Source organism: Alligator sinensis, unplaced genomic scaffold (genome assembly GCF_000455745.1).
Source record: "Alligator sinensis unplaced genomic scaffold, ASM45574v1 scaffold187_1, whole genome shotgun sequence".
Classification (NCBI taxonomy): domain Eukaryota; kingdom Metazoa; phylum Chordata; order Crocodylia; family Alligatoridae; genus Alligator; species Alligator sinensis.
The window spans coordinates 571,465-588,061 of record NW_005841861.1 but is presented as its reverse complement, the minus strand read 5'-3'; the positions used below and the strand labels follow the sequence as shown (position 1 = coordinate 588,061).

The 16,597-nt window shown below is 37.9% G+C and overlaps 1 protein-coding gene across 1 annotated transcript in view; it reads right to left on the bottom strand.

Annotated features, from left to right (window-relative positions):
- CLSTN2 (calsyntenin 2) overlaps nucleotides 1-16,597 on the bottom strand; it is a 704,981-nt gene that overhangs the window by 516,220 nt on the left and 172,164 nt on the right. Inside the window, exon 3 of the mRNA XM_025215679.1 lies at nucleotides 6,205-6,327. Within this exon, the coding sequence (XP_025071464.1) occupies nucleotides 6,205-6,327 (123 nt within the window). The remainder of the gene's footprint in view (nucleotides 1-6,204; nucleotides 6,328-16,597) is intronic.

The window sequence follows — 16,597 nt, the reverse complement described above, 5'->3', positions numbered from 1 at the left end:
ACAAAGTCAGCACCATCTCCTTTGTCCCCACCATCATGGCAGTGTTTCTCCACCTCCAGGGAGCAAGGCCGGGGGGGGCAGGGGACAAGGCCAGTACTGCTCTGCCATGCCTCTGCTGCCTCCTGTCCATAATGCTGTTGGAGCACTCTGATTGGTTGTTTCAGTAACCAATCAGAGTGCTCCAACAGCATTATGGACAAACAGACAGATGAACTATGCCTTTTATTATATTAGAATAATTTTTAAAAACCTAATCAATGAAGGCTATTTTTTATTTTTGTTTTCTGGTATTTGAAGCTTTAAGGGGCACATTTTCAATCTCACCCTCACAACCATGGGCACCAGAAAATTGATTTATTTAAAAGCAAAAATGCAATATTATCAGATTGTGATGTCTCTAGGGACTGTGGCTTTAAGAAAACTCCAAAATACAGGTAGATACTCAATCAAATCATGAAGTTTGGCAACACTTAAGGCATCGCAAGATGATCTTCCCACAACCCTTCACATCTATTCATTTTCAAAGGCCAGCTTTTAACACCAGCCAGTGCTGAGGGAAAGGAGATATTTGCAGAATACTACCAACATTTATGCATGTGACCACACCATGAAAAGGATTCTGATGTGCAGGTGATGTGTGTGTTAACAGAAGGTGTTGACACTGCAATTAATAAAATCTTTGCTTCATTGTTCTCAAGAAAAAAAAAAGGGAACAGATGCCAGGCACTATGTTCACACTCCCAAGTGAATAGGCAGAAATAGTGATACTAGGACTATGCCACTCTTGATGTTTAAGAAGCCAGAAGGTCTAAATATATGGGAAAATACTTTTATGACTATTTACAACCAACTGATACACAGCTCATCTTCACAGTGCTACCCCAAGCTAAACAACCCATATGTTTTTAATAACTCAGTTCTGCAATTGTGTTTTGTTATAGAGGGGACAGATTTTTTTTTTTTTTTTTTATGTGCTTTAGACCACATTAGCTATTAAGAGCAAAGATATCTTCTGGCTACCTTTTCACCACTAGGAGAGTGGTGGAGCCAAGGTGGAGTCTCCAAAAATCAAAACTACTTTCAAGATATTTAATTTACCTGTCTGTGGGCATATCTACATGTGCATTTATGCTGGCTTAAATTTACTGCACAGTAAATTGCTGCACAGTAAACTGGAATAGGCTGGCGTCTACATGTGCAGGCACACTAAAACACAGTAATGCTGTGTGTGGATTGACTTGGAACTAAGGTTAGTTCTAAGTCAGTTCACACACACAGTGTTACAGCACAATAAGGCATCTACATGTGCATTACTGTGCAGTAACTAATCAAGCGTAAATTTGATACCTGCATTATGCAGGTATTAAATTTACACTTAAGTTGGCATAAGTCACTATACTTATTAAGCAGTACAGGCATTCACGTGTAGATGCATGCCCATACTGTGCAGTAATTTCAGTAACTGTACAGTAAATGTGTGTGTGTAGACGTGCCCTGTGGGGAGTGCTGCAATGTGAGGAAACTCTTAATCCAATACAGAATTGAGAACTAAGCACCCACTTCCTGCCTCTCTGTATCAGCAGCTACAAGACATCCATATATCATTTTGCAGCTTGGGAATTCCCACTTAGGTGGATGTAGCTCCTTCTCAGCCTTTACATCACTGCGACTGCTCTTGTTTCTGAAGCTGCAGCTGCTCTCTCCTGAGCCCCAAATGTAATTTGGGATATAAAAAAAAAAAAAAAAAAAAAAAGGCTGTTTTAACATACAGGAGCTGTGCTTTCTCAGTTGTACCATAAGCCCCTGTCAGATATTGTTTTCATCAATCAACAGGTAAAAGTTGCTTGATGGAAACTGTTGCTCCATATGACCTGCTTCACATTCACAGGGCAAGTTATCCAGAAGGGAAAAAAAACATAGTGGGAACTTGGTTTTCTAGCATTCACCAGCAAGTAACTTTTTTGTGGTTGGATTACTGAGGCTCATTATTGTTTTTGTGGCTCATTATTGAGTGATGAAGTCCTCTACAAAGACCCCCCTCAATTTTTCAATAGTAACAATTCAACTCTAGAGCTATATGGAACTTCTTCCAGATTTCTGAAAAACAAGGAAGACACAGAAATAATTTTAACCAGAGCAAAAATATATGACTATGAGCATATAAATAAGGATTGAGGAATAAATGCTTCAGTCTTAAAAATTATTCAAACCCCAACCAATGCAATGGTCTACAAGAAATCTATTGTAAGTACTGCAGCTTAATTCAGGAAAATATTTAATCATACACTTCATTTTAGTTCACTTTGAAGAATTTAAAGCAGAGCATAACACAGTTGTGCACAAATGTAATACAGAACTTGTCTCCTGAATGTAGACGTTTTACAAAGGTGATCTGATTTTATGCAAGAGGTTCTTAAGGAAAGATCCCAAAGCCCTACAAATCCATATGTTTAGCTAAAACAATAGGAGAAAATACTGGAAACATTGATCATGAACTAATAGAAGGCATGCAGAAACTTTTCTGTGATCAAAGGTACATAGTATGAATTCCCAGAATGGGATTTCCATACCTAAAAACTCAGATTTAACGCTCATAATTTAGCTTGATTTTAGAGAATGTTTTGATACAGTCATATATAACATACAATAATCTATAACAGCAATTGTAAGAAAGAGTTAAGTTTTTTTTTGGTGGATATAGGTTTGATTTGTGAATGGCAAGTCTGCTAGTAAATAGACAGTAGATTGCTATATGGATCAAACCTAGACTAGATCCAGCTGGTTGAAGAGAAGGAAGTATTTTTCACTAGCATTAACTGATGGTACACAACTGAATCAACAAAAAGAAGGAGGGTGATGCAGTTGTGAACAGAATTGTTGGGAATAAAGGTGTAGCAACTAAAAGCGAAGTGGTTTAGGCAAATAAATGTAGAAAAAAATAAGTAATGACACTATTAAGACTGTAACACTGGCACACACTTTTAATAGCTTATGATACAATCGATGGGAGGTTATGTGTATAGTGGATAAAATACTAAAATCTCTAGTACAACCTTTAAGAATATTCATTTAGTGTACCAGTATATGGTTTCAGTTTTACCTACTAGAAATGTATTCTAGGACTGCAAGTTTGAAACATTCAAGCTATAAAATAAAATCCAAATGATACAACATCATTTTATGAACTCTCCAAGCAGCTAGAACTTCTCATTCATCATCCATCAAGACAGTCCTAGATGTAGTAATAGGTTATGCAACATAACGGATGGCAGATGACAGAACAAGAAGCAATGGTCTCACGTTGCAGCAAGGGAAATTTAGGTTAGATATTAGAAAAACCTCTCTCACTAGGAGGGTAGTAAAACTCTGGAATAGGTTACCCAGACAGATTGTGGAATCTCCATCCTTGGAGGTTTTCAAGACCTGGCTAGCCAAAGCCTTGGCTGGGATGATCTAGTTGAGGATGGTCCTGCATTGAGCATGGGGTTGGACTAAATGACCTCTGGAGGTCCTTTCCAACCCTAATTTTATATGATTCTATGACATGACGTTCAGATATTAGTGCTACACAGACAATGATTTGGGGGAAAGTTCTTTGGAAGAAAATAAGTCCAGAACCAATTCTATTCTTCATTTCAAATACCGTTGCATAGTTTTACACATTCATAAAGGATTCATAGAAAATGATTCAGTATCTATAAAAAGAACCAGGGAAACTGGATTCAGAACACAGTTTATGGCAAGAACATTTTTTGTATGAATGGAATACTGGAGAACTGTTTATTCAAAGGTTTCAAGTAATCTAGGCTCTCATTTCTTTAAAAGGAAGTTTAGAGTACAGTTTATTAAAGGACAGTTCATTAAGGGATACAGATCTTTGGATGGACAAGAGTGCAAATATATTACAAGTCTATTTAAGCTAGTGCCAATTATAATATAATACCTGAACATAAACTTGTAACAATATGAAGATAGAAGGCCTAAAGCAAGGTTTTCTACTCATTGTTTATACTGAATACGTTTTATAATGCAAAAGGATTAGCAAATATGTTAAATGAATAAATACATTAAAAATCAGTGCCAACTCCCAGCCCCCAGTATCAACTCTATCGTAGAAACCTATCTACCTACATGATGCAGAAAGCTTCTGATTCAGTCCTTCAAAGAATTATTTTAAATGGCATGGGTAAATTACAGTTACTCTGAAACACACATTGATTGCTACCTGTAGAACCAAAATATCCACAAGCACTGAAGAGTTTAACTAGAATATCCTCAGTCAGCAGTGAGTTTGATAAAATGTCAGTGACAATAATACACATGACTCTGTAGTTGTTAAGTATGTAGAATAAATATGAAAGAGGGTACAAGTGCTAATAGAAATATCAAGAAACATCATTAAAAGCAACATTTTGGATTCTTTCCATTCTAGCTTATCTTTTATTCCTAAATAATTAGTTGCAGTTATAAGGTGCAAAAGGTTTATTGCACACTGGATTATGTTGCTACTTTTCTCATATGGCTGGAATACTGAATAATCTACACACATAGAAAGAGATCTAATTTGACATAAAAACTGGTAACCCTAAAGAGCAACCCTCACATACATCACTCACAGGTAGCTACTTACCATGGGTTATCCACTTCCATATTTTTCCAAAGGCAATAATAGCTCATAGATAAATATTTAAAAATACTTTAAAAAAAATACAGAAAACTCAAATACTACAGAAAATATTTTGTTTGAATCAACAATATTCTGTTGTAAAAACATCAATACCACAATCAGTGACTGCTGGCCCTAAAGAATCTTTGATGGAATTATTCCTTGTCTAATTAAGCAAACAGTTCCCAGTCAGAAGTGACTTATTATTTTTTTAAAGGTCTCTACCTACCTCCTTTGGAACCCAAATACTATACTTTATAGAATATTATTTTTCAAGAAAAGCATGAAAATCACTAATTTCTTGATTCTGCTAAAAGATTCAGATTGGCATAATACGCCATTCAATCTGTGACCCAAGGGCTGCAGGGTGATAATTCATGATGCGGGCTTTCTTCCTCATTTCCAGCTGCTACATCATATTAAAATCAGCTGAAGACACATTACATTCTTGACAGTACTTTTCCACAGGGGAACTGTGTGATTGCAAATGGGTTGGGAGCATCCAGTACAACTACAAGAACTGCAAAGGGGAGGGATAAGGCCATAAGAAAATCTTGTTATTAAAATGGAATTTGCAGCATGGAAACATCTGACAATCTCCGTTTTACAGGAATGAAGCCTAACATAGCACATCAGCACATATTAGGGCAGAAAATTGCTGATCATGATTCATAAATACATGCTATTTGAAGTCAGGCACTAAGAATAATCGAAGATAATCCTGCACTATAGAAAAAAAATGCTCATGTGCACTTGGAATGAAACCCACAGAAAAACAGCTCAATTTTATATACAAAACATGTATTTTTAATAAGTATATATATTTGTAATCTTTATATCACCATCAGGTCTTATTATTCTTTCATCTTTTTTTTTTTTTACTGAAACAAGGACTACAACAGATTAGTTACTTGATTTAAGCAGAAAAATAGCTCTTTTGCACATAACTCCTAATGTGACAGACTGTCAAAAAAAAAAAGCTTAATATACGTATAAACCTCAATATGGCATATATCTGTTATAAAGCAATCTTACCAGAAATCTGGAAAATTTCCATTAAATTTTCTGTCTTGATTCTGACAGTTATGAAGTGCTAAATACTATTAGAATGCAAGCTTCTTTAAATATTCTTTACCTAGTTTGGCCTATACCCAGTCTTTAACATAAATGTCATAAATGAGTTTAGCTATATTAGACTAATTTAGGTAATCAGAACAATTGGCTTACATTAAGTACATTCAAATTACATGTCCTCCAGGTTTTCATTTAAAAAGAAAAATACTGGCAGCACAAGATTGCTGCATCATATTGTGTATAATATGTCCTGCATCTACAATCGAAGGAGAGAGACTTATTTTAAAAAACCTTTCACTTCAAGGACAATAGGTCCAAGTCCTATATGTCCTCAGACAGAAGTATTAAACAGGTCACTTAAATAATACTAACATGGTGCTACATGCAAAGTGCTTACAACTAATCACTACTAATATTATCACATAGTCAATAAACTGAATTCCCCTGTTAATGTATTTTCCTACCTGCAAAGGGAACAGGGGCATCCTTATCCAAAGCAACAAGGGGAGGATCCAAAATGACAGTGTTATTGTTTTCAGTAATGACCCCATGGTACGAAGTTTCAATCCATGGCTTGTGCTTGTTTACTGGAAAACAAAATACAGAATCTTCCGTTAGGATGAAGCAATTATGCTCAATTTGTTCAACAGAAAGTGGTTCTTTAGTATATAATTTGTTACAATATTAATGTTACTATTTGATGACAATTTATAGGATCTTAAAATACTGTATAAACATTAAAAGAATTAAACCGTACAACATGCATGATGCAGATTTTATACCCAATTTACTGGTGGGAAAGTTGAAGATATGGGACATTTCTCAAATAGATTTTCATAAGAATCCATTGCCAATTTAGACACACTAAATAAATGGCCAGATTCAGCGTATTTTTGAAAACCTGGCCAGAAATATCACCATAGGAGCTGCTGACCATATAAAAAGGAAGGCCATGAGTCTACAGACGAGGGTAAATGCAGGGCATCCAGTAGAGGTCTGCCACTTCCTGGGCACGTTCTCTAACAACTCATCTGTAATATATCCATTCCTCATCTGTAATATAGCCATAATCCTGAGCTCTGCTCAGTCCTTTCACAGAATAGTTGGAGGTACCTACACTCAGGGAAGGATTTGAGGTTCTGGATCCCAAATGGACAGAAACATCTAAACCCCAAAGGAGTGGGGATTCAGAATACCCCTCTATTAAGTATTTTCTATCAGTTAGTTCCAGGCAGCTCCTCACTCAGCATTTTTTCCCTGAGATGCTCAAGTACCTTCAGAGAGTATATTATGAGTCTAGGCATTTACTTCTGGATTCCAGGGCCAGATGCCTAGAATTTGGATGCTGCCACACATAGTGTGCAGGTATCAAAGTCCTTAATTGGATGTATTTAAATCGCAATGTTTATCTTTCTAATAGCAATTGTTACTCCAAAAAAATCATATAATTTATGGTTTAAAAATCACCAAACAACTGAAATTGCTTATGTTGACTACTGGAGGGCTTTGAGAGGTGCCCGTTCATGAGGAATCCCATTCCATTCTTGTGGGAAAAGGATTTTTAAAAATTGATGAACTAGTTTAATTTGCTCTCTTTTTGACTACTTTTTCCCATCCAGATTCTCACTTGAAGCTTTGAGCAATACACAATCATTTAATCTTTCCTTCCTGTTGTTCCAACCTTTGAAGCAGTACATTTCTCCTCTACGATCATTTTGTACTGCATTTTCTTTTCAATACACCACTATTATTAAAGTAAAATAAAAGGTCCTACAATAGAACTCAGCTAGCAACTGTCTCTCCTTCTCTACCACCTCACCTTAGTTACCACCTCACCTGTTCTCTATCATGATTTGCTGCATGCAATTTAAACAATGTGTCCTCTAGCCTACAGTTTTCTAGATCAGGTCCTCCTGAACAACACTAAATACTGAGTTTCAACTGCAAACAACCAAACGGGCTTCCAATTGAGCTTTCTATTTGAGTCCAGACATTCAATGCCTCAATGGCTGTAGCTTCTGCCAGACAGCAACAGACAAGAACTGCTACTGACTACCTACGACTTCAGCAAGGGAATGTTTGTGCCAGGATGATAGCCCTTAGCCTTTCTCCAACCAAGAAGTACCCACAAGGCAGTGGAGGCTAGAGTTTATAAGTGTCCTATACTCGCCTTACTCTAGAGGTTGCAATACTGTTGTATTTTATAGGAGCTACCTCATCACAAGTAGCTCCACCACATTGCCACCAGGCCCTCCAGCTGGATGCAGTTTACAGTCAGTCATTCTCAGGGAATTCTGTGCATCCTATAAAATTGACAGATTATACAAATTACTTATCTGTGCTGATGCAATGTGCCTATTCTAATAAGTGGCACTATTAGGTTATGCTACTGTAACAAGTATTTTGTATTAATACCGGCAAAAAGAGGACAACAAGAAAGAGAGAGAAAAGACTAATAAGGCTGAGAATATGAAAATAACATTTTCATTAATAACTGCAGATAATACAAGTCAGTATATAAGCTGGAAAAAGACTGAGAGCATGGTTTTTCCTCATCTAGATAACAAGTTGGCCTCCTGTTTGAGGCTAATTAAGTGTAATGGCATTAAATTTATGTGATCTGGTCCCAGGGGATTTTAGCAGAATGTGACAGAAACCCCATGAAATCAACTGACCTTCTCATCAACTGTTTTCCTGAGAGCCCTGCCATGATGGCACACACCAAAGCCAGACCCTGAAAACAGACCTTTCCTGATCCTGAATTTAATACAAAACCTATTTTTCTGAGAAACTTGACTCTAATACATACATACAGATCTGCATCCAATTTTTGGACACTTATAACATTAAGGCTGTATAGCTGATGTCACAGAAAGACCAAACCTATAAATCAAAGACAGTTTTAATGTTGCTGCATTGCATCGCTATATCCTTTAAGCTGTGTTTTTTATGAGACTCATATTTTGATCCATGTATCCAGGTTGTAGTTGGTCTAGAGGCAAAAGAATCAGAACTCTTGGTAGAGGTGATATCTTTTATTAGACCAGCTACATTTCTGCAAAAAAATAAAATAAAATAAAATAAAATAAAAAAAATTCTTTATTTGCAAGCTTTCAGGCACAAGCACCCTTTTTCAGGCATAGGAGAAAAGAGTATAAAAGTTCTCCTAGGTAGAAATGAAAGCTCATATTTCACAGAAGAGTTGAAGGCGTGGCAAAATCTCCTGTTTGGAACAGTTCATTTTAGACAGATTACCTGGATACAGATAACCTGGATACCTGACACATGGAAGACATTGAACTTTAGCTGATTTCTTTTTAATGAACTCTTCATAACTTTATAAGGAGGAAGCAAGTTTTACCACCTTGTACCTGAAAGTACCACTTGGTGCTTGTGCCCAAAAGCTTGCAAATAAAGACTTTTTTTTTTTCTTCCAAAAATCAAGTTGGTCTAATAAAAGATATCACTTCTACCATGATATTTTGATCCATACACTTAACCAGGAAAAAGGCACTTTGCAATAATATGTGCTATCTTTTTCAACATGAACTGCTGTTAAAATCCTTTTGCTTTTCCAAAGCAGTTGTGATTTTAACATTGATTTTTCTTTTTCTTTTTTTTTTTTTTTTGGAATTTTAATTATAGTCAAGAGGAAAAAGGGGAACAAATGTCTATGTTTTAACAACATGCATATTTTAAGATGCCTCACTACTGTTTGAAATTAGCAAATTATTTCCAAGAAGTAGTAAAAATGTATTTTTGTCCTCCATCCACCAAAAGTGGAAAGGAGAAAGCTTCCCAACTTCCAATCTTGCAAGGGAAAATAAAATGTACTGTCAGAAATCATCAACATGGAGAACTCCTGCAGCCAAAACTATAAATAGGCTACTTTGACCACGTAAAAACAAAGGGATGAAAAGAAAACTCTTTGGCATCTATAGATGTAGTCAGTTCTAGCATGCAATTATAACAATCTTAAAATGACTAAAAAAAATGGCAAATGATATTTTCAATCTTTACCTTTATAAGAAACTCTCAGAAAATATTTCTAATCAAATTACATGCAAAGGCATGAAGATTAAATGTTCCTATTAAAGGTCTAACTGGCTAGCCCTGAAATCAATACTGTAATTTCTGAATTCATACCTGTACTCAATTATAAGCCATAGAAGTATTATAGCTATGGTCAGTTTTTTTCTTGCCCTTCCTTCTATTACTCTATTACCAGAATAAAAGTGTAATATAAATAATTTGCAGCACTTATGGTAAGACAATTAATCTTTTTCCTTAATTATAATTACATATAATATATATAGTTATATGGGATTGATTCATTAACAATTGTATACACCATTTACACTGCATTTTCATATTCTGCACCTGAAGAGGTCACGATTACAAAAGCCTTGATTCCAATAAACCCAAAAAACCGCCACCCTCTGTTGTCAACTCAAAGTGCATTCAACATGCAAAGTATGCAAGTGAAAAAAGGAATAGCCACATTTCAAAGTTTGCAAAAACTGCTTTAGACAAAGGAATAAAGGACTAGAAGGATGCTTCTGAACCTTAAAGTCCAGTTTGGTGCACCAGACATCCTCTCTGGACTGAAGAGTTGCAAACACATGACTGTAGTGGCTCAGGGTAGAAGCCAGGGTGTGCTAAAGCAGTCCTCCCTTCACTTCTACAGTGCTGAGCTGAGGGGGGCATGGCTAGGCCCAGCAGGATACTCAGATTAGGGAGGGGTTCTCCTCCCCACCCAACCTCTGCTGCTCCTTACCAGCGAGGGAACCAGCAGGGAGTTGCTAACAGTGTTAGGCAGCTCATCAAGAAAACAAAAGCCTCCCTCATTATTTCAAGCTTTTCTTAAACAACTTTTTCAGGGAACGAATGAAGGGACATTAATAGTTGACCTGTTGATTAGCTTCATAATGCCCTAAGCAGACACTGCCCTGTCTGCCTTACACAAACACCTCTCAGCATTAGCTAGCATACCACATGCTGGATAGCCTCCGTGTTGTGTGAGAGGAGATTAGGGAAATCCTTACTTGAGCAGGAAGTGGTGAGGTGGGACTGGAGCAGAGGGCAGCCAGGCAGACACTGTTGTGCCTAGAGTCCCTCCCAGAGCTCCAGCTAAAGAGCAGAGGGGCGGGGTCAGCCCTGCTCTGGAGCAGAGAGCCCTGCCCAGAGCTGCAAAGCACCTGAGATTCGGGGGACTCTGGTTTAAGTTAAACCAGGAAGGGGTCTAGGACAGGCATTGCATATAACTGCTTTGACCCAAATCATGGTCATTCAACCAGGTTCATCTCAAACTGGTTTCAGCCATTTTCAAGCTGCTTTATGTGCACTGAATGTCTGTTCTGTTACAGATTTATAACAGTTTCTGATCACTTAAATCAATGTGTGTGTAATATCTGTCCCTAGCTCATGAGAGGAGAGAATTCTGGAAAAATGAAGAGCACCCAATGCCATAGTATCCCATGCCCCAAACCCCAGCAGAGCTCCCTGTCTTCCAAATATTATACTCTTTGATACCCTGCTACTTTCCCTGACATAAGACAGGAAACAAGAAACACACACAATTCCTTTTTAGCAATTATATGAACAGTAAATAATGAGATAAAAAGCCTTACAGCCTGACTACACATTTAATTAATGGTGTGATAGGAACCAGCTACAAAGTTATTGTATATTTTTTGTGCAATAACCTTGTGCTTTATTCCTTGCTTTATTACACCATTAATTGCATGAACATGTCGCTGGGTAACAACTTTATAAGATGCGATTAACTGGTTAATCATATTTTAACTGCAACATGGGCCAAGGGCCTTAGAAAAACATGGTGACATCAAAACCTGGTAAATTCAGTGTTATTATTTAAGGTTTTTTATTGTAAAATTTAGGGCTTTGAAAAAAAGCATAAAGAAGGCATCACCCCTGCTCTAACTGAAAAATTCTCAAACTTTCATATAGCCATCATGTGTCCTGGCTTGCGTGTCTTATTTCAGGCAACAGGTACATAGGCTTCATTTTTCCTGTGGCTAACCAAGTCCACAGAAGATGACCTATTTAATACACTCCAAATCAGTCACATACCATTCCATCTCTTCTCTGAAATTTTGAAGCTAAATAGAGCTAAAGGTGCTATGTACAGAAGTTTTCTAAAACCAGACGATAACAATATACATTTGAAAAAAGCAAAAAGATACAGAGTTTTCAAACCTAAGTTTCAAACCTAGGAAGTATAAGACAGGCTGTAAATTGTTAGACAGGAACACATTGTTTAATCTTCATTAGCTCAATATTTAAAATTTTCCACTAATGGAGAAACCAATTTTCCTCTCATTTCTTTAAAGAATGAGCAAAACTAGAAATAGTGATTTAAGTCATCTATCTCATTCTTCCTGCCCAAATATATTTCGTCTGTATGTAGCGTCAGACACCACCTGCCCACAATGACTACAGTTCTCATTAGAGTGAATCATCGTCTGATAATGGCCACTTGTTGTTTGTAGTTTTGTACTTCAGATAGTAGGTTTCTGAAGGGATTTAGAGGAGGGGGAAGTGATTTAGTGCATGGCAGAGGGGTGACTGTATGAATTGCATATTAGATCCCACTGCGCTTTATCTGCACGTGTAGATGAGACCTTATTATAGTAATTTGCTATCGGGCAAATTAAAGCTCAATAGCAACCAGCTACAAAGTTAGTACACATTTAAACGTCTAACTTTATGGCTGGTTGAAGCCTTTTATTATGTGATAGCTACTCTGCACGTATAGCTGTTCTCCCGGTAATTGCGCAATTAACCAGTTAACTGCGCAATACTTGTAATGTGTTGATAGAGCCTAAGTGGCTTAGCTCCCTTTAAGGCTGTTTATCCATTGACTTCAATGAGGTCAGATCAGCCCTTTAAAACCTCAAATTCCCACTGAACTGAGCAGAAGTATAGGATGTTCAGCACCTTACAAGGCTAGTTCAAGAAACTTCAAACATGTGCCTGAAGTCCCATTTATTTCTACCAATTCAAGCTTTCTGGATTTATCCTCATACATTTGTACTCTAGCAGGCTGCTTTCTTACAGTGCACAGGAAAGAAATACTCTAATGCCTCATTAAATCACTGAATAAGCAATGAAATGCAATGCCCCTAGAATACAGCTGGTATGTTGGCATCTGCAATACACATACATAAGGTAGGGCTGGTAGCAGCCTCCATTAAATAGGGCTGCCCAACCCTTCCCATTATAAGGCTCTGTGTTTCAGTTGACTGTAAACTGTGCCAGAAAAACCATTGGAAGTGAAACTTTCTATGTTGGGCCTCTGCTTCATGTGATTTATTTTTTTTTGGAAAAAAATTATAATTCCAAAAAACTCAGCTGTTTCTGAGAATATACCTAGAGAAAGATATTTTTCCAAAGCTGACTGTTGGTGTCTTTTTCTTAGGAACACCCACACTTTCTTACTTGAGAACACAAATTTGAATTTTGAGGTAACCTAATGTCAGGGTGTGCCTTTTGTTAAACCTATGAAAATCTACCCAAAACTGGCTGGCTCATGAAGCCTTTGGAAACTCACAGTTCACAGCTGGAAAGTCCAAAGATTCCATCCTTGCTGAACATGCTCCATCACTAACAGCTCCCACAAGCATCATCCCAATAAAGCAATTTGACCATATTCTCTCCAGCCCAAAGCTACAGGTGTGAACCCAGACTTTTCTGTAATTAATGTTCTAAGATCAAGTGTGACCATGTTCCAGAGCTCACAGAAGAAACCTGACCCTCCTATGTTCTCAATAACCCCGTCCTGCTGGCAGTGTGAAAGAAGTTATTTAACTCAAATAAATAGGGAACACCTTAGCAGCGGTGCCTGGCTGGCTGGCTGCCTAGTGCACCATGCTGCATCATCTCCACACTGCACTCTGGCCCGGGACTAATGACCAACCTGCCAGGACCGGGCTATGGAATCCTGGACTGTCCCAGCTAAACTCGGACATATGGTCACCCTAATCTTAACTAGTGTCTACCATCTATGCAATTTTTCTTAGCAGCCAGCATCAATAATTAGAAGAGGTATTGCTGATAGTTCTCAGATAGTGATGATAAAATTGCACAAACAGAATCTGCACATTAATCACCTGTGAACAACAGCAAGGGCAGTGTTCCAGATTTTTTGTTCTTAATTCAACAAAATTTCCACTGGGGAATTTTGTCTTTAGCAAAGAGAAAAATCACATAACAGTTCTAACAAATCACAGAGCAGTTTGTTAAAAGCAGTCTACATTTTTTTTGTAGAAGGGAGTATATTTAAACAACAGTTACAACTTGTCTGCAGAACTTGTTTATATTGGACATTAATCTGTAAGCTGTTTCTAAGTTAAACTAATATCCTGCAAAATTAGGTAACAGGAAATCTATGATTGGATGTGTAAGATTTATTTTATTCCTATGTATGCACGGTAAGGTCATCCTGAATAAGGATAAAAAAAAAGTCCTCCCACTTTTAAAAGGAATTCTGTAATGATATATCAGTCATACTTCAAAATTGCTGTTTCCTGGATCAGGGCTAGGTAAAAGAAAAGAATAGAATATTACTCTAAAGGTTATTTTGGACAACATACATTTTAATCCAGATGTTCACCAGATACATAAAGCAAGCAAATCAGGGACTGAGATGAAAGCAAAATTTCCAACTCTCAAAGATGGGCTTTTTAAATTACATTTTAATACTGTGATTGGTCAAGCAGATTATATTATCCAGCTCTCCCATAAATTGCTCAATTCTTTCCTTCCAGCTGAATGATACTCAGAAAGGTGTAAAATTCTTACCTGCCACTGAAAGTGAAGAAAAGTAAAAACCATTTACACCCTGACCTCTAAAATGATCACCAGTCTCTTCTGCATCATCTGTCATTAGGTTGCCTCCCCCATTCAGTAAAGCATCCACATTTTCCCTGATCTTCCTCTTGTTGCTGATGCACTTGTAGAAATCCTTCTTGTTACCTTTCACATCCTTTGCTAGCTGCAAATCCAATTGTGCTTTGGCCTTCCTGATTTCATCCCCGTATACCTGAGCAATACTCTTATACTCCTACCTAGTTGTCTGTCCAAGTTGCCACTTCTTGTACATTTCCTTTTTGTGCTTGAGCTCACAGAAGAGTTCCCTGCTATGCCAAGCTGGTAGCTTCTGCCTTACTTGCTAGTCTTTCTGCCCATTGGGGTAGTTCATTCCTATGCCCTCAGTAAGGTTTCTTTAACATTCCATCAGCTCTCCTGGACTCCTCCCTCAGACTGGCCTCCCAGGGGATCCTGCCCATCAGTTCCCTGAGAGAGTCAAAGTCTGCTTTTCTGAAGTCCAGGGTCCTTACTCTGCTTCGCTTCATCCTTCCTTCCCTCAGGATCATGAACTCAATTATCTCATGGTCACTGCTGCCCAAGTTGCCATGCACTTTCATATTCCTCACCAATTCTTTCTTTTTGTCAGCAACAGATCAAGACGAGCACAGCCCCTAGTTGGCCTCTCCAATACTTGCACCACAAAGTTGTCCCCAGCAGTCTCTAAGGACTTCCTGGATTGCCTGTACACTGCTGTATTGCCCTCCCACCAGATGTCAGGGTAACTGAAGTCCCCCATGCAAACCAGGGCCTGTGATCAGGAAACTTCTAATGAGCTGTCATCCACCTCATCCTTCTGGCATGGGGGTCTATAGCGGATACCATGCATCACCCTTGTTGCTCTCGCCTCTGACTAACCCAGAGACTTTCAACAGGCCTGTCTCCAGTTTCATACTGGAGCTCTGAGCAATCATACAGCTTTTTTACATAAAGCACAACTCCTCCTCCTCTTCTCCCTTGCCTGTTCTCTGTGAACAGTTTATACCCGTCTATGACAGGGCTCCAGTCACTTCCATAATTAAGATGCATACATTTTGGCCATAACCACAGCCCTTTTATATGTGCATTCTAAGAGTGCAGCTGTGTCAGTAAAATTCATGACATTGAGTTAGCTTTAGACTAGCTGGGTTGGGTACTGAAAACAGTGTAGTTGTGACAACATGCAGCACAAGCTACAAGACCAGGTCAAAAACTGGGTAAATACCGCCGTGCTTAGCTCCCACTGACCACAGTGCTGCAATGGCTACATAGCTGCCAATAGCTGAGCTAGTTAGTTTAAAGGTAGCTCATAGCTATCTGCAGAAGTTGCCATTAAATTTCCAATTGCATTTCTAGACATACCCTACAACTGTGTAAATAAATAATGTTTTGATTCACTTGCAGTGCTAAAAAGTCACATTGTTGGTCTGGGTCAACCTGAAGGGGACTTTGGTTCATCAAAAAATTGTGTGCGGGTGGGGAGTGGGAATTGTCTTGGCTCAAGCAAATAGTTTCATTTTCCAGCCATTGAATTTTCAATGCTACATATCTAATATTAATTCCTTGCAGACAACTGTTCATAGTCATTTCATGTATAGTTAAAGACATTGCAGAAAACAACTGTCTAAAAATTGTTTTCTCCTCATAGGTATAAGATGAGCCGAGAAGACTGGGAATCAGAGAAAGTAATTTTCCTGATAATTATGCAGTCACGGTATTACTCAAAACCTACTGCACCCACCTTTCTTTCCAAAGTTGACCTTTTGTCCAGTGAAATATATTCTACCTCTACGCTGCCAGGTTCTCATTTTAAAAACATCAACACTTTAGCTTAATTTACAATGCAACTCACATTATCTTTGTTTAACCCTGTCCTCCCCATCCCTATCCTTTCAGCTTCATTTAATGTGCTTGTTAGATATAGGTTAGAGGCCTCTCAGTGTCTGCACTGCATTTTTATTATTCCAAAATAACTGGCAAAGATAGGAA